General features: G+C 43.0%; 1 protein-coding gene across 4 annotated transcripts in view; it reads left to right on the forward strand.

Annotated features, from left to right (window-relative positions):
• TULP4 (TUB like protein 4) overlaps window positions 1-25122 on the forward strand; it is a 226044-nt gene that overhangs the window by 86681 nt on the left and 114241 nt on the right. For all 4 annotated transcript variants that reach the window (XM_030198414.1, XM_030198412.1, XM_030198411.1 and 1 more), the window contains exons 4-6: window positions 5182-5343; window positions 12562-12742; window positions 19160-19294. In XM_030198414.1, the coding sequence (XP_030054274.1) occupies window positions 5182-5343; window positions 12562-12742; window positions 19160-19294 (478 nt within the window). The remainder of the gene's footprint in view (window positions 1-5181; window positions 5344-12561; window positions 12743-19159; window positions 19295-25122) is intronic.

A 25122-nucleotide genomic window follows, 5' to 3' on the forward strand; every position in this document is an offset into this window, starting at 1 on the left:
ATATATTTTCCACTCCTTTATAATTTTGTACTGTTTTGATGTTCATTTTAATCTGTTTGTTCAAACCATTAGGAGCATGATGAGCTGCATTTGGAGGACCTGCATTTCAGATTTCATTAAAAAAAACAGAATTGACTTCAAGTATGCTTGTGAAGTACTAAATTGTAATGCACTTTAGGATCCAGCTGAGATACAGAGTACTCGGTGCAAATGTATTAGCATGAGTAAGAAAGGATTGTAGTTTGTAGATGGCATAGAGACATGTTCTTAAAGTAAATCTAAAAATTAAACTGTAATGGAATCAGGAATACGGGAGTGATCCCGGAGGCAAGCAGCATTCTGTTACAGGTATGGTAGGACACTATTGATTGTGTTCTGTTGCTTGTGGACCACCACAGACTGAGCAAGGAAAATTCGATGTTGCTCGTGTAGAGCAGTTTAGTTAGATACTTGGTAACAGGAAAAATAATTCACCTTAGGACAGAACTACAACTGTCACTCTATGTAGGTTACAGTCCCTCCTCATGTTGTCCATACTTTCAGAAGTATCTACCCTATTGCAGATTTTGGTATCTTCCGCAAAGTGGCAAAATTTACCAGAAAGCCCTTATGTAATATTGCTTGCAAAAATGTTTTTAAAAAATCGGACAAAGAACCAAACCTTGTGCCCACAACTAGTAACATCTCTTCCTCAGAGTGAACTCCATTTACCACTACCGTCTTTTGCCTCCCACTCAACCAGTTCCTAACCCTGACAGTCACTTTAGGGCCCATATCGAGGGCACTCAGTTTACTTATCAGTCTAAGCGGAACTGTGCCAAAGACAAAAATCTGAGTACACTGTGTCTAGCACTTTCCCTTTATCCAATTTTCTGAACACCCAGTCAAAGAAATTAATCAGATTTCCATAGCGTCCCACAGATCAATCCAGAGACTTGTAGGTTATCTCCACTACCAGCAGGTGGAGATAGAGAGAACTTCAGAGGTTTACTATTTATGGTCATGTGCAGCCTCCTTAGTGTTGGTATTCTCTCTATCTAGCAGGTGGGTGGTCATATCCTTGCAGCTCTGGATTGTTTAGCTCCTGGCCTGGTTTCCCAGCCCGGTAGGGCTTTTAGGGTTGAGGTGGCCCGGTTTTAGGGTCTAGGTGTACACCTGGTGGTGCCAGGTCCCTCCCTTCCTTCCCGCATCAGTCCCCTACTAGTCTGCCTTGAGGTACCTTGACTGAGATTTGCTCCAGCTCCCTCTCCTGCCTCTTATAAAAAAATAATAATAATAAAAAAAAGAGCATCTCACAGCTAGCTCACATTAGCACAGTGGGCTTGTGCCTGTTTGTAGTTCCGGCTGTGGTGTGAGGGGATCAAACTTGCCTTTGGTGGCAGATTCCCAAAGAGGGGGTGAGTATTTTTATGATGGCGGCGCCGGCAGGGTCTCGTCAGCACGACTGCTGGTGTGGGAACCGGGGAGCAGCATTGGACGTTTGTTACTTCTGTTCCCCTGCAGGCCCACTGACCGCTGTGTCACTGGATGCCGCTGGGCGGCCTGAAACCGGGGAGCATAGTGTTTTCCCAGCCCATTCTGGTGGGGCGTGGTCAAGTTTTCTTTGGTGAAAGCGCCTGCAGGCACCATGTTTTCCACCATCCCACATAGTGAGGCTTAGGCACCAGTTCTCTGTGCTGAAACTCAGGCAAGACCGCGGAACCATGATTCTGATTGTACCTTTTTGGCCCCGTCAGATCTGGTTCCCTCATCTTCTACATCCCAACCTCCAGTCTCTGGCTCTCACGGCTTGGAAGTTGAGAACTTAGAAGTTGCCTCTTTAGACCTTTCAGAGGGTGTCTCCAGGAAAGATTTCACGAACACGTGTTATTCTTTTAAATGGAAGAGGTTTGCCGTCTGGTGTGATAGCAAGGCCCTAGATCCCTTTTTTTGTCCTACACGAACCCTGCTTGAATACCTTCTATACTTAGCAGAGTCTGGTCTCAAGACCAACTCCGTAAGGGTTCACCTTAGTGCGATCAGTGCTTACCATCAACGTGTAGAGGGTCAGCCTATCTATGGACAGCCTTTAGTTGTTCGTTTTATGAGAGGTTTGCTTTTGTCAAAGCCCCCTGTCAAACCTCCACCAGTGTTGTGGGATCTCAACGTCGTTCTCACCCAGCTGATGAAAGCTTCTTTTGAGCCACTGAATTCCTGCCATCTGAAGTACTTGACCTGGAAGGTCATTTTCTTTGTGGCTGTTACTTCAGCTCGTAGAGTCAGTGAGCTCCAAGCCATGGTAGTGCATGCACCTTATATCGTTTCATCATAATAGAGTTGTCCTCCGCACTCACCCTAAGTTCTTGCCGAAGGTGGTGTTGGAGTTCCATGTGAACCAGTCAATTGTCTTGCCAACATTTTTTCCTCGTTTACGTACCCACCCTGGTGAGGACAAGTTGCACACATTGGACTGTAAGAGAGCATTGGCCTTTTACGTGGAGCGGACAAATCCCTATAGATGGTCCGCCCAGTTGTTTGTTTCTTTTGATCCCAACAGGAGGGGAGTCGCCATCGGAAAACGCACCATGTCGAATTGGCTAGCAGATTGCATTTCCTTCACTTATGCCAAAGCTGGGCTGACTCTAGAGGGCCATGTCACGGCTCATAATGTTAGAGCCATGGCTGCGTCAGTGGCTCACTTGAAGTCAGCCTCTATTGAGGAGATTTGCAAGACTGCAACGTGGTTATCAGTCGACACATTCATATCTCACTACTGCCTTCAGCAGGATACCCGACGTGACAGCCAGTTTGGGCAGTCGGTGCTGAAGAATCTGTTCGGGGTTTAGAATCCAACTCCACCCTCCTAGGCCCATTTTTGTTCTGTTCCAGGCTCCATTCTCACTTAGTTGTATTTCTTTTCAGGTCAATCTCTGTTATGTCCTCGCCATTGTGAGGCCCAGTTGACCAATGTTTATTGTTTTGAATGAGCATGGGGGCTAGGGATACCCCATGCGTAAGAATATTGAGCCTGCTTGTCCTCGGAGAAAAAGAAGATACATATTTGTAGCAGGTATTCTCCAAGGACAGCAGGCTCAATATTCTTATAACCCTCCCTCCTCCCTATTGGAGTTGTTTTACTTATATTGTTTTGCTTTTTATTAAACTGCTCACTGCACGTTCGTGTCGTGGGTGGGAAACCACCCACTCATGTGCGGTGGGTCGGCCCACACGGCGGAACGTTCGGGAAGGTTCTTGAGCTTTTGAAGATTTCTTCCGTCTCCTGGGCCGTCGCGGATGATGACCCCATGCGTAAAAATATTGAACCTGCTGTCCTCGGAGAATACTTGCTACTGGTATGTATCTTTATTTTATCGGCCAAAACCAATGTCGGCCATCTCTAAGGGTGGCCCAAATGTTGAGATTTTCCGGCCCCAACCATATTATCAAAACGAAAGATGGCCGCCCATCTTGTTTCGATAATACGGTCAGGTACGCCACTTTACGGGGCCGTCATTAGAGATGGGTGCCCCCGTTCGATTATGCCCCTCCACATGTTTTAGGAAGTAGCAAGTCTTAGCTTCAACTCTAGGGAATAAAGGTAAAGTAAATTTACAGCACTGAATCTTATAGATAGATTACAAAGCGTAGCATCTTATTTTTGCCGTGCAGGTGTAAATGCTGGCATCCAACTTAGGCACCCTTTGGGCAAATTCTGTAAATCTGCATGCAACTTTTTGGAGTGCCCTTGACACGCCCCTGGCGACATCCCTTTTCAGATACAGGCGATTGAAGTAGGTGCTGTGCTTTATAGAACAGTGCGCAGTGAGATGCACACACAAATTTTTAAGACTGCCATTTAACATCAAAAATTGGTTGTTAGCACCCAGTTATTGATGTTTCCAAGCTCATTAGTTAATTTATTTGCATGCGCATCTCTGATATGTGCACAAAGTTGGGTGCGGAAATTTGGAACCGAAATGTAGAATCCAGGGTTATGTGTGCTGCTTAGGTGTAGCTTGCTGCCTTATGCTGGGGAGGGAGGCAAAGGGAAGAGAAGTCATATTTTTGATAATGAGGGGATCAATTCAGTATTAGCACCTGCAACATTGGTGGGGGGGGGGTGCCTCCCCACATGACCTTCCCAGACTACACCTATAGTGTACTGTATCTCACGCAGTATATAAAAACATTGATTATTTTGGGAATGTAGATTGAGGGGGGAGGGGAGAGGATGCTTCCTATATTCTCCATGTTGTAAAAATTGAATCAGCCTCCACTTTTTCCATCTCATGACAAAAATATCATAAAGCAGTTGGGCTGCACTTACCTTTTGGTGCTTTAATTTTATAAAACATGTATTAACATGGAGAAGATGGCTGTTTTAAATGGAATGTAACGGGGTGGGGGGATACACATATACAAAGTAGGCCACAGATGTACAGCGTCTACTTTTCATGTGATATACTCATGGGCATCCCTGGGGTTATAGTTTGGGTGAAATTAAGATGTGGAGGAGTAGTCTAGTAGTTAGTGCAGCAGACTTTGATCCTGGAGAACTGGGTTTGATTCCCACTGCAGCTCCTTGTGACTCTGGACGAGTCACTTAACCCTCCGTTGCCCCAGGTATAAATAAGTACCTGTATATACTATGTAAACCGCTTTGAATGTAGTTGCAGAAAACCACAGAAAGGCGGTATATCAAGGCCCATTCCCTTTCCCAAACAGGGAGTATATGAATACACTTTGCAGCTGCTTTGATGGAAGTGTAAATTTGTGCAAAAGCATACACTATTGGGGATAGTTCTTGGGAGTGCAAAGGCCTCTGTTGCCTTTATAAAATAGGTGCAGTTTTGGAATTTTTATTGGTGCCCTGTTAACAAAATTGCCCCCCCCCCCCCCCCCCACATTGACACTACAATACAGAATCCTTTGCAGTTATTTTATTTCAGTCAAAGGTCATGAGTATAGATTTCTGTAATCAGGATTGCAAATAATGTATTTCATTGCTGCATATGTGTATTGTGACAGTCATAGGATGGTCGTCACTATTGCTGAAATGAAATTAAAACAGAACAGTTGAAATAATTGTCTAGAAGGTTAAAGTATTTGCTTCGGCTCTTTGTGTATTTCTCTGTTTATTTGATGGCCACCACAAAACTTCAGTATTATTATTTAAGTAAGATCTGCATTTTGTGTTTCAAGGTCAGTGACTTTACATGGAGCCATGACGGGACTCAAGCCCTCATCTCGTACAGGGATGGATTTGTGCTTGTTGGGTCAGTGAGTGGACAGAGGCATTGGTCATCAGAAATAAACTTGGAAAGTCAGATCACCTGTGGAATATGGACCCCTGATGATCAGCAGGTAACCAGTGTTTACAAAGATGACTTTTATTACTACTTTTGTGCTGAACAGCTTGATAAGATCTGAAAGTGTTGTTGTAAACAATAATTTTATGTGTGTGCACAGAAGGCTGATCTGTGTACTAATATTTTTCTGCATCACTTCCCTGAGATATGTATTAGAGAATGACACGAGGACAAAATCTGTCCTCATCCCCGCCCCATCCCCATGGGTTTTATCTCCGCCCCCACCCTATCCCTGCAGGCTCCGTCTCCATCCTTAATCTGTCCCTGCAGGCCCTGTCTCTGTCCCTGCCCCGTCCCCACCCCATCCCTGTGGGCTCTGTCCTCATCTAAAGAAGCCTCAAACACTTATGATTTTATATTTAAATCTTTTTATTAAGGTATAAAAAGGAACAATATACTGTGCAACTGTAGTTTATATATCACAAATCAGAGAGTTGCACGGGGACAGAAATCTTACCCATTCCCGCCTGTCCCTGCTGGAATCTTACCCGTCCCCACTGGAATCTTACCCATCCCCACCTATCCCTGCAAGAATTTAATCCATCCCCACAAGAATTTAATGGTACATTAAAAAAATTCCGATCGTCTCTTTCGTCTCTCTCTGGGTTCGAGCCGCAGCACTGCAGGCAAGGAAGGAACGAAAGTTGGAACTTGAAACACTCTGGTGTGCACATAAAAGACTTGTGTCTGATTCATTGGCACTGTGTGCTTAGAGGTCACCACAAGCACGTGCCAGTAGGTCAGGTAACATCTGATGCTCGTGCCTGTGTCAGAGCTGAGGTCTGTGCATCATCCCGGGAGCAGAGATGATTAATAGTAACATAGTAAGTGACAGCAGATAAAGACCTGAACGGTCCATCCAGTCTGCCCAGTGGTCATACTCATTCTCATTATCAATTCATGATTAAATCAACAATGAACATGATATTATAAACTTGATTATGGTCTTTCTTTGACGTTTCTGGGACATGGGCCATAGAAGTCTGCCCTGTTCTATCCTCGTGTTCCAACTACTGGAGTTGCTTTCAAAGTCTACTCCAGCCTATTCATCTTTTCATTTGCTGGACACAGACAATAAAAATCTGTCCAGCACTGTCTTCATGTTCCAGCCACTGAAGTCGCTGTCTAAGCCTTTTCCAGCTCATCCTAATCCAGATTGCTATATATGAGACACAGATCTTACAAGTCTGCCCGGTATCGACCCTAGTTCATCACAGCCGGAGTCGCCATCTAAGCGTCACTCAAACATAAATAATGGTCCAGTTCATTAACTGGTTTCAAAGTAGAGAATGACACGGGAACAAAGTTTGTCCCCACCCTGTCCCCTTAAGCTCTGTCCCCACTCCATCCCCATGGGCTCTTTCCCCATCCCCACAGTTACTGTGGTCTCTGTCCCTGTGTCATTCTTTAGTATGTAGATCCATTGCTCTTTAGTCACAAACAACTTTTCAGGCTCAGGAAGGCAGAGGGAGAGGGGAGAGAGAAAAGTATCATAGACCATAAAAGAGATACAGGAGACAAAGCAAAACATGAGCAAAAACCACTTGGCTGAGCTTTGCTACTGGACCATTACCCTTCAGTAGAGCCTGTGGTGAGCCAATGGGTCAGTATAAGGGTGAAATCTAAGAGTCTAGCCCCCCATCCTTCTTCACTGTTAAAGAGATTGCAAGTATTGCTGAAATGGGGCCATAAGTCTTTGAAGTACTTTATTTGCAGTCAGGAGATAGCTATCAGCTGCTCCATCTCATAGATCTTTCATACGTTCTTGTACCATTCAGAGGGGAACGTATCTCTCTGTAATTAGCTGCTATATAGTAAGATGGGCTGCGAACAGAAGGTGATTCACTAATTGTATGTGAAGTACCTTTTCACCAGGGCCAATCTCTCTTATCAAAAAACATATCTTTTTTATGAAACACATCTCTCTTATTAAAAAACTTCAAGGAGCCCAGAACACTGCAGCCCTTCTTGTATGCAAAGCCCCTCAGTTTTCCAAATCAGCTCCTCTTTTAATCAAGTTGCATTGGCTTCCTATAAATGGAAGAGTCCTATAAATGCGCCCTTGTTTATCAAAATTTTTTTTGGTCTTCTACCTGATTATATGTAACACTTGCTGCATTTAATATCATGCAATGCCTATCCTGCGTTGAGAGACTACCTACTTCTCCATTTTCCAAATTGGAAGAATCTTCGTTATAAGTCAACTCATGATACCAGTTTCTCGTACCAAGCTACTAAATAATGGAATTCCATCCCAAAGTCAATTAGGCATGTTTCTGATTGCCTAAAATTTCATAAATTATTGAAAGCATTTTTATTTAGTGAATTCCTTGCTACTGTTGACCATTGCAATTCTCTTAGCTAGTTTATTTTCAAATGAGTCATTCTACTGTTATGATATTATACCTCTTATTGTCTTTTACTTTTGTTTAATCCTTATTGTACTGTGTTGAACCCAAACTTGCTTTGGATAATGTGGAATATAAATGCTATAAATAAATAATGCCAAAGAGATCCGCCTCCTGGAATTCAGACACAAGGTTTACTTATTTTCAAGCTGTGTGGAAATTTAATAATACCAGTGGTGCCCAATATAGCTGTGAAAATTTCTGTATCTTTTTTCCACATTTTCTTTGTATCCAGTTTGTTTAGTACTTGAGGATCTTTGCTTTCTGCACATGTGGTACAGAATAACTGCTTGATACCAACGCTTCTATTAGTTGTGCCGTTCTTGTGCTTTTCTCTTTTTCCACAATCTTGTTCTTTGCATCAAGCTTTTTGTTTCTTGTGTGAATGGAAATGTCCCAGGTATACCATCTTCCTGTGGATTTGTGAAATAATTCCTCTTCCTCTCTCTGAAGTATATTTAGTTGCATATTTCTCGTTTTTCTGTTTGGAGTATTATTGTTTTCTCGCAAACATTATTATAATTTTTTATTTCAAAGTTTATTTTTCAATGAATTGTTTGTAGATTTTATATTGTACACTGCTTAGATATGCAATGGCAATACAAGCAGTATATCAAGTTAAAAAAAAATATCTCAATAGGAGTCAGTTAAACAGTAGAAAAATAGAAGAGGCAGAATCAAAGATTTGGTGTACCAACTCCACAGCCCTATTTATGGTGTCTGAAATAAACCTGACCTGGAACCTGCTTTATTTGTGCTTTCCATCCATTACCCTATTAACAATTTTCAGAATTTATGGGACTTATCAGTGGAGTGTTGTCACAGATGAGAAGTTCCCCCTGATGAAGTTATGCATAAGAATAGCCATACTGGGTCAGACCATTTGTCCATCTAGCCCAGTATCCTGCTTCCAACAGTGGCCACTCCAGATCATAAGTACCTGGTAAATCCCAAATAGTAGCAAGATTCCATGCTACCAATCCCATGGCAAACAGTGGCTTTCCCCATGTCTATCTCAATAGCAGACTATGGGCTTTTCCTCCAGGAACTTGTCCAAACCTTTTTATAAACCCAGATATGCAGGGCTTGTGACCAAGATGGCCACATGCTGAAGTAGTTTCGCAGAGCTTCCTCCTCCACCTCACCTCCGGTGGCCCCCCAACTTTGGTGGAAACCCTCTGGGACTCTTTAAACCTCACCTGAAATCTGGGGCAGCAGCTTCGGGGCCCTGGGACCCTAGTCACGGATCAGTGAAGGAGCACTGCAGGTGATTTGATGCTTGCATCAGCGCCTGAGGTGGAGGAAGCCAGTGTGAGATGCAGTGGTTAGTGGGGGCGATGTTGCAACCCAGACGGCGGTGGAGTGACTGGCCCAGTCGGGGGCCTGAGACCGCGGAGCTGAGGCCAGAGAGGATCAGATGGTGTGCCATGGTGAGAGGCAGAAGAAGCGCACCTTGGGTGGTGCTGAGGTGGCCTGTTTTCTAGTCCGGAATCCATAGTTCCCCAATAGGGAGGAAAATAGCACTTGGAACGCTCAGCCCCAGACTCTGTCACAGGACTGCGTGAGGTTGGTGGCTACGGGAGGCAAGAGGTGGCAGGAAGCACCTTGGACTGCATTGAATCTTGCTGCGCTGGATCAGATGACCCTTGAGGGAGGCCTTGGGGTCCAATAAGCCAGGAGACCCCGGAACACAGCAGGGTAGTGGCCACAGGTTGGAGACTATGGTGGCTGGCTTGTTGGTGGGTGGTTATCCTGCCCTCTGGAGGTCAGTTTGGATACTTATGCTGATTGAGGGGTCCTGTGCTCACATAACCAGCTTATCTGCCTGTACTGCGGGTCTCTGGGCGATCTGCTCCCACTGCACTATGCCGAAACAACTTATTTATTATTTATTTATTTATTTAGATTTTGCTCACACCTTTTTCAGTAGTAGCTCAAGTAGCCACCTCTGGATTGCAAGACTGATGCTCTAACCACTAGGCCACTCCTCCACTCCTTAGACCCAAAACACCAGAGACATGTATGCAGCTAAAGCAGGACCTTCGAGTAAAGGCTCTAATAGCCCTGCTAAGTCACCATCTCTGGCTCCCCTGCCTGTGAGTCAGAGAGATGACAGTTCCAGGATGCCAGAGGTGATGTGGGACCTGGTCCTCAAAGAAATCAGAGGTGCTAAAATAGAAATCGTGGACCTGATAGTGGCGAGGTTGGAAGATAGATTTGCTTGAATCAAAGCTCCGTACACTGGAGGAGGACTGGGAAGAGGAGAAGTCCTCATGCAACACACTACATTTGATGGACAATATGGAGAACAGGTGGTAGGCATTCTGTGAATCCCAGGAGTCCTGGAGGGTAGAGAAGACAGGAACCCTGTGACTTATGTTAAGAAACTCCTGAGTTCTTCTTCCATGAGTCTCCTGTGACGCCACAGTTTGAAATTGAGTGGGCCTACAGAAACTGATACCTCATTCGGAGGCTACCCTAGCCCTTCAGGACTTTGTGATGAAGCTTTTTGCTTTCAGGAGACAGACATGTTGTTCAGGAGAGTGCGACAACTTGGTCTGCTCTTACGATCAATCGGAGAGTCGAGTGTTCCCAGATCTAAGCCTAGAGACTTTACAAAAGCACAAGGAGCTCCTTCCTTACAAGGTAGAGATCCAAAATAGAGGGCTTTGAGTGGAATTGTGGTATTCTGCCAAACTGGTAGTGACAGTCAGTGGCAGGTGCAAGTTTTTGACTACCCCCAAGGGGGGTGCACAGATTTCTTGCTGACCTGGATAAAAAGTTACCAGAACCTTCCACATCCCACCCATCTAGACCCAGGAAAGGGTACACTTCGTGTACAGATGCCCGCATAAGCGGTTCACCAACTGCCTCCAAAGCCCCGGGAGCCTCATCCGGAGAATAGATGTATGTGACAGTCCTCCATTGCAAGATGCCGACCTAGCAGAGTAAGATCCAGTATCTGCGGGGTCCTCTGAGGATGATGAACTCTTCTCTTTTGGGGTGGCTGCTGGTTTGTTTTCTCCAGACCAGATACCATGGACTTGTCAGTCCCCCGTGGAGATGGTGCAGCTTTCTTAGAGATCTACATGGTTTGACACTAATGCTTGGACTTGTTTTCTGTTGCTACAGGATTTTTGTTTTTCAATGGAGGGGTGAGAGAGATTCATGCATGCTAGGTGATTTGGGGCTACTCAAAGGGGGCTGGGGATGATTTGTCCAGGGGGAGGGGGAGTTCAAGGTAGAAGTCCTGTTCCCTTATCAGGTAGAATGCTATCCTATGGGATGGGGGAGGTGGGGAGGGCCCATACCCTGGGAGGGTGGGACATACTTTCTTTACATGGTTGGTTGTAAGCAAGAGGATTCAGGGTATGGTGAGGTTTTTATGGAGAGAGGGAGTGCTCTGACGGTTAGTGGGGATGGTATGGAGTCTGTGGGATGACTTATGTTGGCAGAAAGGAGACACTGCTGGGTCATCCCCTCTCCATTTCCTATTTGGGACATTGGAGTGCTGCTGACAAGGCCTTTTGCTGGATACCATGGTTAGGTTGATTTCCTGGAATGTGGGAGGTATATCCTCCCCAGTAAAACATAAGAGAATCGTGCAGGCCTTATATAGACACCGGGCAGATGTGGCTTTTTTGCAGGAAACTCATCAGTTGAAAATTGAACATGAAAAGTTTAAAACTTGGTGGGTGGGTACTTGTGTTGCAACTCAGGCTTCTGGGAAGAAAGGTGGGATTTCATTTTTGGTGCATAAGGGCATGGTAATCCAAATCCAGAGGGTACAGGAAGACATGGAGGGGCGATATGCCAACTTTTTTTAGGCCGGCAATCACTAGTACTATGCAGTGTCTATGCCCCCAATCAGTATGATGCTAAATTTTACCTGCTCTTGCAGAATGCTTTATTGCATTTTGGGGATGTACCTATTATAGTGGCTGGGGATTTTAGCTGGGTCTGGGATCCCTCCCCCCCCCCCCAACAGCACTTTCTAACCTCTTTCTCCAGAAGCAGCATCTCCCCCCAAAAGTCTTAACTGCTTCCTATTTAGGAGGCGGTAGGGGCTCTGGCGGTAACCGGGCAGTGCACAGTGCTGCCCAATTACCACTGGGCACATGCCCTGTGTTAGAAAATACAAAAGTGCCTTAGTCACCTCATGCCGAAAGCCGGAACTACTTCCAAACTCCTGAGTGAGCCTGGCAGTGGGCCAATTTGGTACATGGCAACGCAGCGGTATAGTTACTGCTGCTTCATAAAAGGGCCCCTATATCATTAATGAGATTTGGCATTATAAATCAAACACAGTATTCCAAGTGACCTCACCAATAGCCTGTAGACAGTGCTTATATAAACTGGTATTACATTTACATAGTCTGTATGGGTTACCTTTTGGTTTATATCTGGTATCTTTTGTGCTTTTTCTATTACAATTTAGAACGTTTCATATTCTTAAACGTCATGATTTCAGTTGCCTGGTTGCTGCTGTAATATTTACTTGTTATGATTTGTTAATTGCCTTTTTAAAAATGATTCACCCAAGGTGGTGCACAACAGATTAAATAGATCACAATATCTTGACCTCTTCATTGAACAGAGGTGTGTGAGACTCCAGAAGAATGTTTAAACTGGAAGTACAGCATGTTGAACTTAATTGATGACAGACAGTTGAAAATACTAGAAATGTTCCTTGTCATATTAAATACCATTTATGAAATCAGGAGCATTATGAAAAATGTGTGTATGTATATGCCAAGTGCTAGTACCTACTTATTTATTGTGTTGGTCTGCTATTTGTATTGCAGGTACTGTTTGGCACTGCTGATGGTCAGGTGATTGTGATGGACTGCCATGGCCGAATGTTGGCACATGTTCTTCTTCATGAGTCAGATGGAATCCTGAGTATGTCTTGGAACTACCCCAGCTTTCTGGTGGAAGACAGTAGTGAGAGTGACACAGACTCAGATGACTATTCCCCACCACAAGGTAATGATTTCTGTCAATAGGGAGATAGAGCACTTAGACATTATGGACTAGATTCTATATCTCATGTCTAAAACATCAGCGCCGAAACAAAATACAGCTAGGCGTATTCTATAAAGTGCACCTAAATTTAGGCATATTTTATAGAATCAATCTAAATTTCCACGTGGTTTATAGAATATGCCGAGCGCCTATCCGTGTGACTGAATTTAGGAGTAAATGCTAAATTAGGCATGGACCAGGTGATTTTCTATAACAATGTGCATAGATTTTAGAAATGCCCACAACCCGCCCATTCCACATCCACAACCATGCCCCCTTTTCAACTGTTTGACTTAGAATTTACACAAATCACGTTATAGAATATGCTTAGACAGTTCGCGGAAATTCTGATTAATGCCAGTTAGTGTCAGTTGCTTGTTAAGTGGCAATTATCGGCACTGATTGGCTTGTTAACTAAGTTGCACACTCAAATTCAGAATACAACTAGATTTGCGCACGCAACATAAGTTGCACTATATAGAATCCGGGGGTATTTGTGTTATGTGCAGGATGGTTAATAGGGAGATGATAAAGTTTTACTTACTTGAAATGCCTAGGATTGTAGGCAGTGTTGTATAGTAACTAAGTAAATGAAAGTAGTTACTGTACTTAAGTAAAAGTTTTGTTACTTTTACTTGTAAAGCAGTACAGGATAACATTTGTTGCTTTTACTTTTACCAAAGTAATAATTTCACCAATTTTTACTATTTACCTAGTTACATCTGATGTTTGCAGTAAAAAGTAAAAGTGGACGCAAGACATAAGTGATGATTCCTTGGTACCCCTCCGAAGGGACACCACCTTGTAGTGGTGGAGGGGCTTCTGTGTTTCAATGACTCAGAGGGCTATAATGAAGGATTACCCATATCAGACAGGCCTCTGAGGAGAAACCAGACAAAGAGTGTCCCAACTAGGGAGAGTGGAAAGATAGCGACCTGAAGCTCGTACACTCAACGGCCCAGCTGACCTCTGAAGTTCTGTCTTTATTTACTTGAAATTTCCTCTCTGCAATTGCAGTTACCTTAACTGAGTGGAAGGGGACAATCGTGGGTCAGCCGCCGATGACCAGCGCTTTGTCCCTTGTGCAGCAAGCGTGGGACCGCTGCGTGACGAGCTGCCCACAGATGACTGGGTTGGTGAGTCCTTTGATTAGCGCCGGCGAAGGAGTGTCGATGCTCTTGGACCTGGAAACAACTTAATCGCTCCCGAATCATTTAACCACCATGCCCAAAGGAGTGGAGGAGTGAGTTAGGAGTGTATGCTGAAACGGAAGTCGTTTACAGCTGAACCCATGTCGGCGGTACCACTCCTAAACCCGCAAGAGCTTATCAGCTTGGAGTTTTTGGCACCTGTGGAGGTTACATTGAATATCATCTGGAAGGCGCTCCAGGACCTAACGGTGGTAGTAAATAAGTTTGCTTCCGATATAATCTTATTAGTGAGCCACATGGATAATCTAATCAAATCCTTTGAGAATGAAAAATTGATACGGCAAATGAAATTCTACAGGAGTAGGAAATGGTTAAGATTTTGAAGATGATAATAGACCAGAAAATTTTGAACAAAATGAATATTATTACAGATGATTAATATTGAGATTGTTGTTTTCCCAGAGTTCCGGGTATGACTCCTAAAGTTTTTTCCTTTGAAATGATTCCTCTTAGTATATTTATTCAAAAGGAGTGAAGCCTGTGAAACTGGGATTACCTTAATCAGTGGGAATTGGATTAGAGACTCAAGTGTTTGTATTGTTAAATAATTTCTGGTTTTAAAAGAGAAAAAATGAAATCAATTGTATTATTTCCACTAATATTGGACAATAAGTATGTTTCCAAAGAAATAAATTGACTATACACCGTTTTGGGTTTGAAGAAGCCAACCAGACGATCAATGTGGAATAAAGGTTCAGATAAATAATAACTGGGGATAATCAGGTTAATACGTTTTCTTTGTTTACTGATGTTTAATTGATCTCCTTGTCTTGTTTCACTCTCCCTATTTTGTGGTCTAAGGAAGAGTATAGAATTACCTGATTGAAATAATTCTTGTATTATTTTGTCTGTATTTCTGGCAAGTTATTTTAGTGCTTGTAAAATTAAATGATGATTCCTTGGTAAACCAAATGAAACAGCAAACTTTGAAACAGGATTTGCTATCACAAACCTCATCATGCTAGCAGTGAATCATCTCCTCTTAAATTTGGCTGTTCATTGAATATAGCCTAAGAGAACAGTGGAGTTGCCTGTGTTTCTTGAATTAGTTACTAGTCTCCAGCCACATAGAACAGTGATGAGTTGGGTCACTTTGAAACAGAGATGAAACTGAAGCTCCGAACAGACATACATATGTCTCTACCACAACAGACTGCTGTTCATCCCAAGGAAAATCTTACATTGGGTGACTGTCCTCTGGATTGATAGAATAGAGAGGAAGTCTGCTTGTCACACATTTGACATTCTTGCATCAGTTCTTGAAGATATTCAAACAGATTTTGTCATCAGATGAAAAATTGATAGAACAACAGCATACGATGATTCCAACTTTGTGAAAGCCTTCTTTAATTGGACAGCATGATGATGATAATAAAAGATGAAGATGCAAGTGATGAATTAGATGGCACTACTAATGTGGATGATAATGACAATGATGATGATAAAGTATCCTGTGCTGTAAGGAAGTCAAGTGTCAGACAGAGATTCCTTTGATCGATAACCTTCAGACCCAGTCAAAAGACACCAGTAGTATCGCAGCCTGGTCTGATTTGAAGGAACTTTTTATCAGACTGAAGAATCCACTTTCTGCTATTGCCTTTTTTATCTGTGCTAGGTTAATGACTCAAAAGCGCATTTGCATGAGCAACAGGCATTTTCAAAATTTAGTTTTACTATAAGCAAAGTGGAATGAATTGTAGAGCAATAAAGTTACTGGGATTTAGTGGATCATTGTTTGTTGTTGGAAATCCTAGAGGGCTTTGGTGTTGGAGGCAATGTTCAATCCTGGCTAAAGGGCTTTCTTACTTCTTGGGCATACAGAGTGAAATGTATTGGATCCCAGTCCGAGTCATGGAAGGACACTTCTGGTTTTCTACAGGGCTTTCCTTTATCACCAACTCTGTTTAATGTATTAATGTCTGCTTTAGGTCAAGTTTTAAGTTCTGCTGGTTTTAGAATTTTTAGTTATGCAGATGATATTACTATATTATTCCCTGTCTCTCAGACAGCTGAGGACACTGGAGTTAGAGTAAGAGATTGTATCCATCTACTTGAGACATGGATTCTGTCTCGCTGCACCCTACGCCTGGAATAAACTTTCTGAGCCCCTACGTCTTGACCCATCCTTGGCCACCTTTAAATCTAGCCTGAAAGCCCACCTCTTTAACATTGCTTTTGACTCGTAACCACTTGTAACCACTCACCTCCACCTACCCTCCTCTCTTCCTTCCCGTTCACATTAATTGATTTGATTACTTTTTTTTTTTTTTTTTCTTGTCTATTAGATTGTAAGCTCCTTGAGCAGGGACTGTCTTTCTTCTATGTTTGTGCAGCGCTGCGTACGCCTTGTAGCGCTATAGAAATGCTAAATAGTAGTAGTAGTAGTAGATTAAAGCTTGTGGCGTGAAGCTTATTTGGCCTATTTTGGTTACTCTGCAAACCAGAGCTGTGGAGGGAGAGAAGAGATTCCTGAGGATCAAATTTAGACATCACTGTTTTGACACAGCTAAATGAACTCCACTGCCTGCTCGCATCACCCAAGTTCAAATTCCCCATTCCCATGTTGCACCTAGACCCTGTCATGCAAGATGGTCTTCCAAGGTGTTTATATTAAAATAGTCTTTGTTCTTCTGCAGTTGTGTGGTTCAGCATAAAGCACTGATTTCCCAAGAACAGTTTCACCTAGAGGCAGCACTCATCTTAATCCTTGTCATGTTCAAGTTCTTAGTACATAAAGTGTTGATTTCTGACAGGGCTCTAGCAATCAACAAATACAGAAGAACAAAAACCTCTGCACAGATCAAGCAAAGCAAAAAGGCACAGTGAAGGAGACAAAAAGGATGATGACAAAACAATTCTAATGGAGTTCACATCAAAAGTTTATTGCTAAAACCTGGACTTGACACGAGTCGTGTTTCGGCCGCTCAGGCCTGCCTCAGGAGTCCCTAAATAGTGCAAAACACATACACAGTATAAAACATTGGCATGGCAACAAACAATAAAAATGAATCCAACATTGTAAGAAAGACACAGATTAAAAAAATTAAAACTAATCAAAGCATCTCATGAATAATGTACATCCATAGAAAGTAGAGAAAATATAAACTAATAAAAGCATCTCATAGATAATGTACATCCATAGAAAGTAAAAAAAGCAAAAAAAAAAAAATCAATCAAAAAAGTTGTACATATCTAAGAATGACATTTGCATATACAGAATCTTGCATAATGATATAAACATATTTATACATACATATCAATATAATGTACATATATTAATAGACTATAAAAGGACTAAGACTAACAGGACAATGATATACATATATATCTTCATGGTGTACGTATATAAATAAAAATAAAATGTAACAGAACTAAACCTATGGTCTAAAAATATATATATATTTAATACAAATCTCAAATCTTTTAAAACTGTATCTAATCAGTTATGGTACGATCTAAAAAATATTTAATACAAATCTCAAATCTATTAAAACTATAACTAAACTGATTAGTTATAGTTTCAATTATCAGTTCATACCCCTAATTCCTAGAATAGCAGTTACGCCACTCCACCTGACTCTGAGTCACAAAGCCATGCTATCTTCATCCACCTACTAGTAACTTCTCTCCCACCATATTTTCTGTCACAAATTCTAATCCCACCTCCTCATGCTACTTCAGCAGGTTTTTTATATCACATATCCAAACTATATACCAGCTGTCCTTGTAGTTAAGCTAGCAAACTGTTCCTTACTTCCCCTTTTCACTATGTGGTTTCAAACTGTATGAAACACAGAAAATCTTGACCCCAAAATTAATACAAATCTAAATATCCATTAAAGTTATCTTAATTAGATTGGACCGTTCTATATGCATGTACTTATCTTCTAAAAGCTTGTAACAAAGTTCATAATCAATAAATTCTTACGGTAGAAGTGCCCCTGCATTTAAAAATATTTCTGGGATTATAATTTTATATTTTATAAAAAAACAGTCTGGTATATTATTTTTTAACATGATGATTTCTAATTTCTTCATGTTTGTTTTTCTTGGCATTAATATACTCACTTTGCTCATTTATAAAAATTATGGGGTAAATATTCAGCCAGCGGCACTCAGTGTAGTGTTTTTCTTTTCTGGCCACTGCCAGCGTTATGCCCGGATATTTAGTGCTGGGCCATATGTGGGCACTGGCACTGAATATCTGGTTTTGTCTGGCCAGGTATCGCTTATGCAGTTAAATGCCATATTCAGCACATAACTGCCTAAGTTAAACCAGACAAAGACAGGACTTTTTATGCAGTCTGATTTTTCCAGTTAACTTGGGACCCTGTTTACTAAGGTGCATTAGTGTTTTTAGCGCCAACCATGTAGGCGCCTATAGGGATATTGTAGGCACGTACATGGTTAATGCGTGTACATGGTTAACGTGCGTTAAAAATGTTAACACATGTATAACGCTGCTTAGTAAACAGGGCCCTTAGGCTAAGTGCTTCTTGACTGCCCACCAAATGACCAGCTATGGCTTTAGCGTTTAGTGCTGATATTCAGTGGTGCTAACCAGTTAAATATAGCTGTATATCAGTGGAAAGCCTCACACAAGAGATTTAACTGCCCAGTCAAATAGCTTTGACTATTGATCCATATGTTTCCAGCAGTAATGAATATTTGCACATAACCTGAAAAGAATTAGAGGGAGCATTGATCAACACCACCAGCCAGAAAAAAATACTCTGGTCTTGTCACCGTCCATTAATAATTTCTGCCCAGAAGCATTTTCTCAAGGGCCTTCTCTGGAATAAAGCACGTTAGAGCAAAGTCCTTTTATTGAGCTATGCATCCTGTCTTTATGTGTTTGGGTTGACTGATTTTATAGATGCTCCGTTTTGCTTTACTCTTTTTTTTTTTCCCCCTCATAACCTTTGCACAGCACAGACCTTTTTGATTTCTTTTTTCGTTTTTACTTGTATTTTATGAAGTTTTTCAAAAGAACAAACATGCAGCTCAAGGGTCCTTAAACAACACCAAAAAACATTTAAACACAAATAGATAAGATTGACTATTTTGATTTCTAACCTGTATGATGATGACAGATGCTTAGTCGAACAGAATGTTGGAACCCAAATTTGTCTAATGCTGCTCAACTGGTCTACGTATTTGTTTACAGACGGTCCAGCTGCATATCCCATCCCAGTGCAGAATATCAAACCACTGCTTACGGTTGGCTTCACGTCAGGAGACATCAGTTTAATGAACAACTATGATGATCTGTCTCCTGTCATCATTCGCTCAGAGTTGAAAGGTACAAAATAATGCATTCTCTTTGCACCCCTACTACAGATTCTTAGCTATATTGTTTGTTTCCTCTCTGTTCACTGATGATTGGCTAATGCTGTCATTTACCAACACAAGTTTGTAGATCTTTTTTTTTTGTTTCAGTGAGTGTTTACAGATATAACTTGTTATTGGAAATATGGTGGGTAGTGTTTCATGCAGTATTTCAGCTCAAATATGTAACATCATCATATGCTTACATGGCTGGAATGCAGCAATACCAGAAAAATTGAAACTTACATGCAAAATATCACAGATGCACATTTCCAAAAGCTGACATATTCCAATTAATAAATTCTGAATAAAATACTTTTTCCTACCTTTGTTGTCTGAGCATTTAGTTTTTCTATTCGCTTTGTTCCCAGTGTCTTCTGTTTTATGCATTGTCTTTCCATCTGATATTTTTTCACTCACTATGTCCACCATCCTCCTGTGTCCTTATGCATCCTGTCTATCATCTGTAGCCCTGTCCCTATCCTTTCTCCAGTTTCAGTATCTGCCCTCAAAGTGTTCCAATCCAGCCCTTAAATTCAGCAGTTTCCCCTCCATCCATATTCAGCATTTCTCCTCTCTTCCTTCCACTCCATCCGTGTGCATCGCCTTCCTTTGTCTTTCCTTCCTTCCATCCTTGTCCAACATTTCTCCTCTCTTCCCTGCCCTCCACTCCATCCATGTCCAGCATTTCTCCTCTCTTCCCTTCCCTCCATCCATGTGCATCTCCTTCCTGACTTCCCTCCCCTCCATCCCTCCATGTCTAGCAACTCTCCATTCTCCCCTGCCCTCTCCGCCATCCACCCATATCCAGCAAATTTGCTCTCTCCCCTGCCCGCTCCATTCATCCATCCATGTCCAGCAATTCTCCTCTCTTCCTTGCCCTCCCCTCCATCCATCCATGTCCAGCAACTCTCCATTCTCCCCTGCCATCTCCTCCATCCATCCATGTCCAGCAATTTTCCTCTCTCCCCTGCCCCCTCCATCCATCCATGTCCAGCATCTCTCGACTGTCCCCTCTATCCATCGAGGTCCAACAGTTCTCCTCTCTCCCCTGCCCTCCCCACCCTCCATCCATCCATGTCCAGCAACTCTCCATTCTCCCGTGCCCTCTCCCCCATTCACCCATGTCCAGCAAATTTGCTCTCTCCCCTGCCCCCTCCATTCATCTATCCATGTCCAGCAATTGTCCTAACTCCCCTTCCCTCCCCTCCATGTCCAGCAGTTCTCCTCTCCCCTGCCCTCCCCTCCTCTCCACGTCCAGCGATCTCTTCTCTCCCCCTGCCCTCCCATCCTCTCCACGTCCAACGATCTCTTCTCTCCCCCTCCCCTCCCATCCATGTCCACGATTCTCCCTGCCCTCCCTCAGCTCCCCGACAGCCTTCCTCTCCGTTTCTTCCTGCCCCCCCCCCCCCATGCATGTTTAAAACTTTTATTTTCCTCGCAGCGACGGCAGTGAAGCACACAACACAGCGGGCTCGCCTCCAGCCTTTCCCTTCCCTCACATAGTGTCTCACCCTTGCAGAAACAGGAAATACATCATCGCAAAAAGGCAGGACACTGAGTGAGGGAAGGGAAAGGCTGGAGGCGAGCCCGCTGTGTTGTGTGCTTCACTGCCGTCACTGCAAGGAAAATAAACGGTTTAAACGCGGGGGGCGGGGGGGGGGGGCGGCAGGAAGGAATGAACGAAGAGGAAGCCTGTCCGGGAGCGGAGGGCGGGGAAGAGCTGCCTGCAGCGTTGCGCCAGCCCTGCGTTTTTTTCAGAGGTTCCAGAGGACTAAAATCTGGTGAGCTGCTGTTTTTTCTGCCGGCTTTAGGCAAAATGCATATTGCTGCTCAGATGGGGCAGAACCAAAAGACTGTGCACTCTCTCTCCCGCTGCAGCCTAATTGGTGCTAGAGGACCGGCACAGATTGGAGGAGCAGGACAAACTGGGTGGGCCTGGGCCCACCCAGGCCCACCTGTAGCTACGCCCCACAGTTTTAAATAAATTCATTGCCTATCTAACGTCAATTCAGAAATGGTTAACAACAAACTCTGCCTGAACCCAAGTAAAACAGAGGTTCTGTGGGTTCCTAACACAAGTGGACAAGTTCCTGACTTCAAACTACCATTTGGAAGTATGAACTCCTCTTAAAATCACAGGGCTTGATACACTCACTATGATCCCGCAAATCAAACATCCTTTAAAAACTGTTTCCTGTTATTCAAAAGTATTTAACCAACCAGGAATGGCACCTGGCCAGTTAAATACCCTCAAGCTGGCTATCCGCTGATATTTAGCGGGAGATAACCGGCTATCTCCCACTGAATATCCTGGTCAGCGGCTAGCCCAGTCACCGGCAATGTCACGTAACATAGCTGGTTACCACTGATTTTCACCGGCTGACTGGTTAAGTTTAGCAACCAGAAAGACCTGCGTAAATATCAGGTATATCTTTGGCTACTAGAACCTAGCTGGTCAGCTGATGAATATCAGCTTAACCGGCTGTTTGCAGCACCAGAAAAACCCCTGGAAATTCAGTGCTGGTGGCCGGATACGGCCCCAGCATTGAATTTCCAGGTTCGCCAGCGACAATGGGAGTTAGCCGTTCTAACTCCCTTCTGTCTCGGTATCAGGGCCTGTGTTTCTATCACCTGTGGCAACTAGGAAATCTCTTTCCATATATTGAAAAAAACCAAGTCTCATTACAGTGATCAATGCCGTGATAATGTCAAGGTTGGACTACTATAGTACCCTGTACGTTGATCAAATGTAAAAGTTTCCACTGGCTCCAACTAATTCAGAATGCTGCAGCATGACTTAAAGAAGGATGCAAACAGCAAAACAAAAAGTACCAGGAGCCTTCAAAAAAGGGGATAAGAATTTTAATCAAATGTATAGATGAAACAATCCTAAAGAAGGATGCAAACAGAATGACCACATCACACACTTTCTGCAAAAACTACACTGGCTACCAGTACCTTACAGAGCTAAATTTAAAACTCTGTTTGATTTTCAAGGTGCTCAGGGAAAATGGGCCAGAATAATTAAAGAATAAATTAGTCATCAAGTATCTCTCAAGGAGCATCACTCTATGTACCCTCATAAAAAAAACTGCATGATGTGATACCCACCAGCAATCCTTCTCTGGAGTAGCTCCCACACTCAGGAACTTACTTCCAGAGGGGCTATGGCTTACTCAAGACTATCTCAGGATGCAAGTGAAAGCCTGGCTCTTCTGCAAAGCCTTTAATACATGCAGTGACCTGACTCTCCACTCACTCCACACCTGGAGTTGCTTGCTGCACACTAACAAAGACCAGTTTCTTACATCTTATTCAACTGTATGTATTATTTGCTACCCATCAGTTCTTCCCATCTTGTTTATCTATGAGGCTTATTTTCGAAAGAGAAAAACGCCCAAATTCCGACCTAAATCGGGAGATGGACGTCTTTCTCTTGTGGGTGCCCAAATCAGTATAATCGAAAGCCGATTTTGGGCGTTTCCAACTGCACTCCGTCGCGGGAACGCATAAAGTTGACGGGGGCGTGTCGGAGGCGTGGTGAAGGCGGGACTGAGGCGTGGTTATCGGCTGAGCAGAGATGTGCGTGCTCGGCCAATAATGGAAAAAAGAAAGGCGTTTTCAGAGAGAATTTAGGTCACTTTTGTTGGACCCGTTTTTTTCACGAACAGGTCCCAAAAAAGTGCCCTAAATGACCAGATGACCACCGGAGGGAACCGGGGATGACCTCCCCTGACTCCCCCAGTGGTCACTAACCCCCTCCCACCAAAAAAAATGAATGTTAAACACTTTTTTCCCAACTTGTAAGCCAGCCTCAAATGTCATCCCCAGCTCCATGACAGCAGTATGCAGGTCCCCAAAGTAATTTTAGTTTAGTTAGTGCTGTGCGGGACCCATGCAGAGAGGAAAAATCGGAAGAAAAAAAAAAAACAAGCAAGTGCAGTCAGGGACATCTAAATTACCAGGATAGTAAAAGGGGGAATCAAACCAGCAACCTTTTGATTACAAGCTCAGTGCTCTAGCCAGTGCACCACTGATTAGACGTCCTTCCCTTTCCATTAAGTCTCTCCAAGTTTCTGTCAGCCAATCACCACTGTTTAGCTGACACAGATGTCAGCTAAATGAGCTGTGATTGGCTGACAGAAACTTGGAGAGACTTAATGGAAAGGGGAGGATGTCTAATCAGTGGTGCACTGGCTAGAGCACTGAGCTTGTAATCAAAAGGTTGCTGGTTCAATTCCCCCTTTTACTATCTTTTAATTTGGACGTCCCTGACTGCACTTGCTTGCTTGTTTTTTTTTTCTTCCGATTTTTCCTCTCTGCATGGGTCCCGCGCAGCACCAACTAAAGTAAAATTGCTCTGGGGACCTGCATACTACTGTCATGGAGCTAGGTATGATATTTGAGGCTGGCATAGAGGCATCTTAGGGGGACCAGTGCACTACGAATGCTGGCCCCTCCCACGACCAAATGCCTTAGATTTGGTCGTTTTTGAGCTGGGACGCTTCGGTTTCGATTATCGCTAAAAAACAAAAACGCCCAGCTCAAAAAACGCCCTAATCCAATGTATTTTCGAAAAAAAAGATGGACGTCCATTTTTTTCGAAAATACAGTTCGGCCCGCCCCTTCACGGACCCGTTCTCGGAGATGGACGTTTTTACAAATGGGCGTTCGCGTTCGATTATGCCCCTCTCTGTATCTCAACTGCACTTGCCCCCTCGGCTGCCTATTAAGATGTTTCATTGTTTTACACTGGCATTGTGAGCATCATATTTCATTGTTTTAATGCATGTCTGTTAAGGTGTGTCATTCATATGGTGTTGACATTGTAAATATCCTATCTGTTACATGAGTCGGGATTTGGGGCAGTACTATGCAAAAAAGGGGCAGGATTTGGGGTAGGGATATGCAAAATCTGGGGTTTGGGCTAGGATATGCAAAAAGAGTGGGTCTTGGACAGGCATCTGATGTCACATCTGGTGATGTCATCAAAGGGATAGGGTGTGGGCAGATCCTCAATTCTGATTGGCAGAGAACCTGGACATGGGTGTGGCAACTGTCAAAAACAATTAGTTTGTCAAATGGTATTAAGTTATACTACTATCATATTTCTGTTGTGATTGTTCTACTTTGCTGCCTAATGTGTATATTTCTGATATTGTATCATGGTATTTGTATTTCTAGGATTTAGTTTGTCATTTCCAAGTTTACCTCATTGATTGTATGTATGCTTATGTGTGATAATTTCACCATTATTATACTGTTAACAAAATTGTTTTATGTCAAACTATATCTGTTGTACTTCCTTGGGTGAATCTCATCATAAAAGTGATTGATAGAACCCAACAATACTGTATTGCCAACAATTGCTGCTGATTGGAAAAAGAATAATTGGAGTGGGAAGGTAGGAAGAGAGACAAAGGGCAACTTTTATTAAACTTTTGTAGTTGCTGTGCATTAATGGCCAAAATTAATATGTAGGGTCCAACGTAGAAAGGCTTGTGGTAGAGCTGCGCACAGATGTCTGAGTACATGACTTCTACCATGAGTGTAATACCACATTAGGCAGAAAGCTAATGGCCTGCAAATTTATGTGTGAAAAATTTGCGGTTAATGAAGGGAAGCATTCCAGTCACATGCAAACCAAAAGTTTTGTGGTAAGTATGGTTTCTAGTGTGCATATCCAAACAAAAAATGGAAAGTATCTCTGCAGATCAATGTCTGTTCTTCTGCGCCTAAATATGAGTCTCGCAAAAATTACTTGCATGTACATTTTTGCAAGGCTCATCATATTTAGGT

Source organism: Microcaecilia unicolor, chromosome 3 (genome assembly GCF_901765095.1).
Source record: "Microcaecilia unicolor chromosome 3, aMicUni1.1, whole genome shotgun sequence".
In the NCBI taxonomy this organism is placed as follows: Eukaryota; Metazoa; Chordata; class Amphibia; order Gymnophiona; family Siphonopidae; genus Microcaecilia; species Microcaecilia unicolor.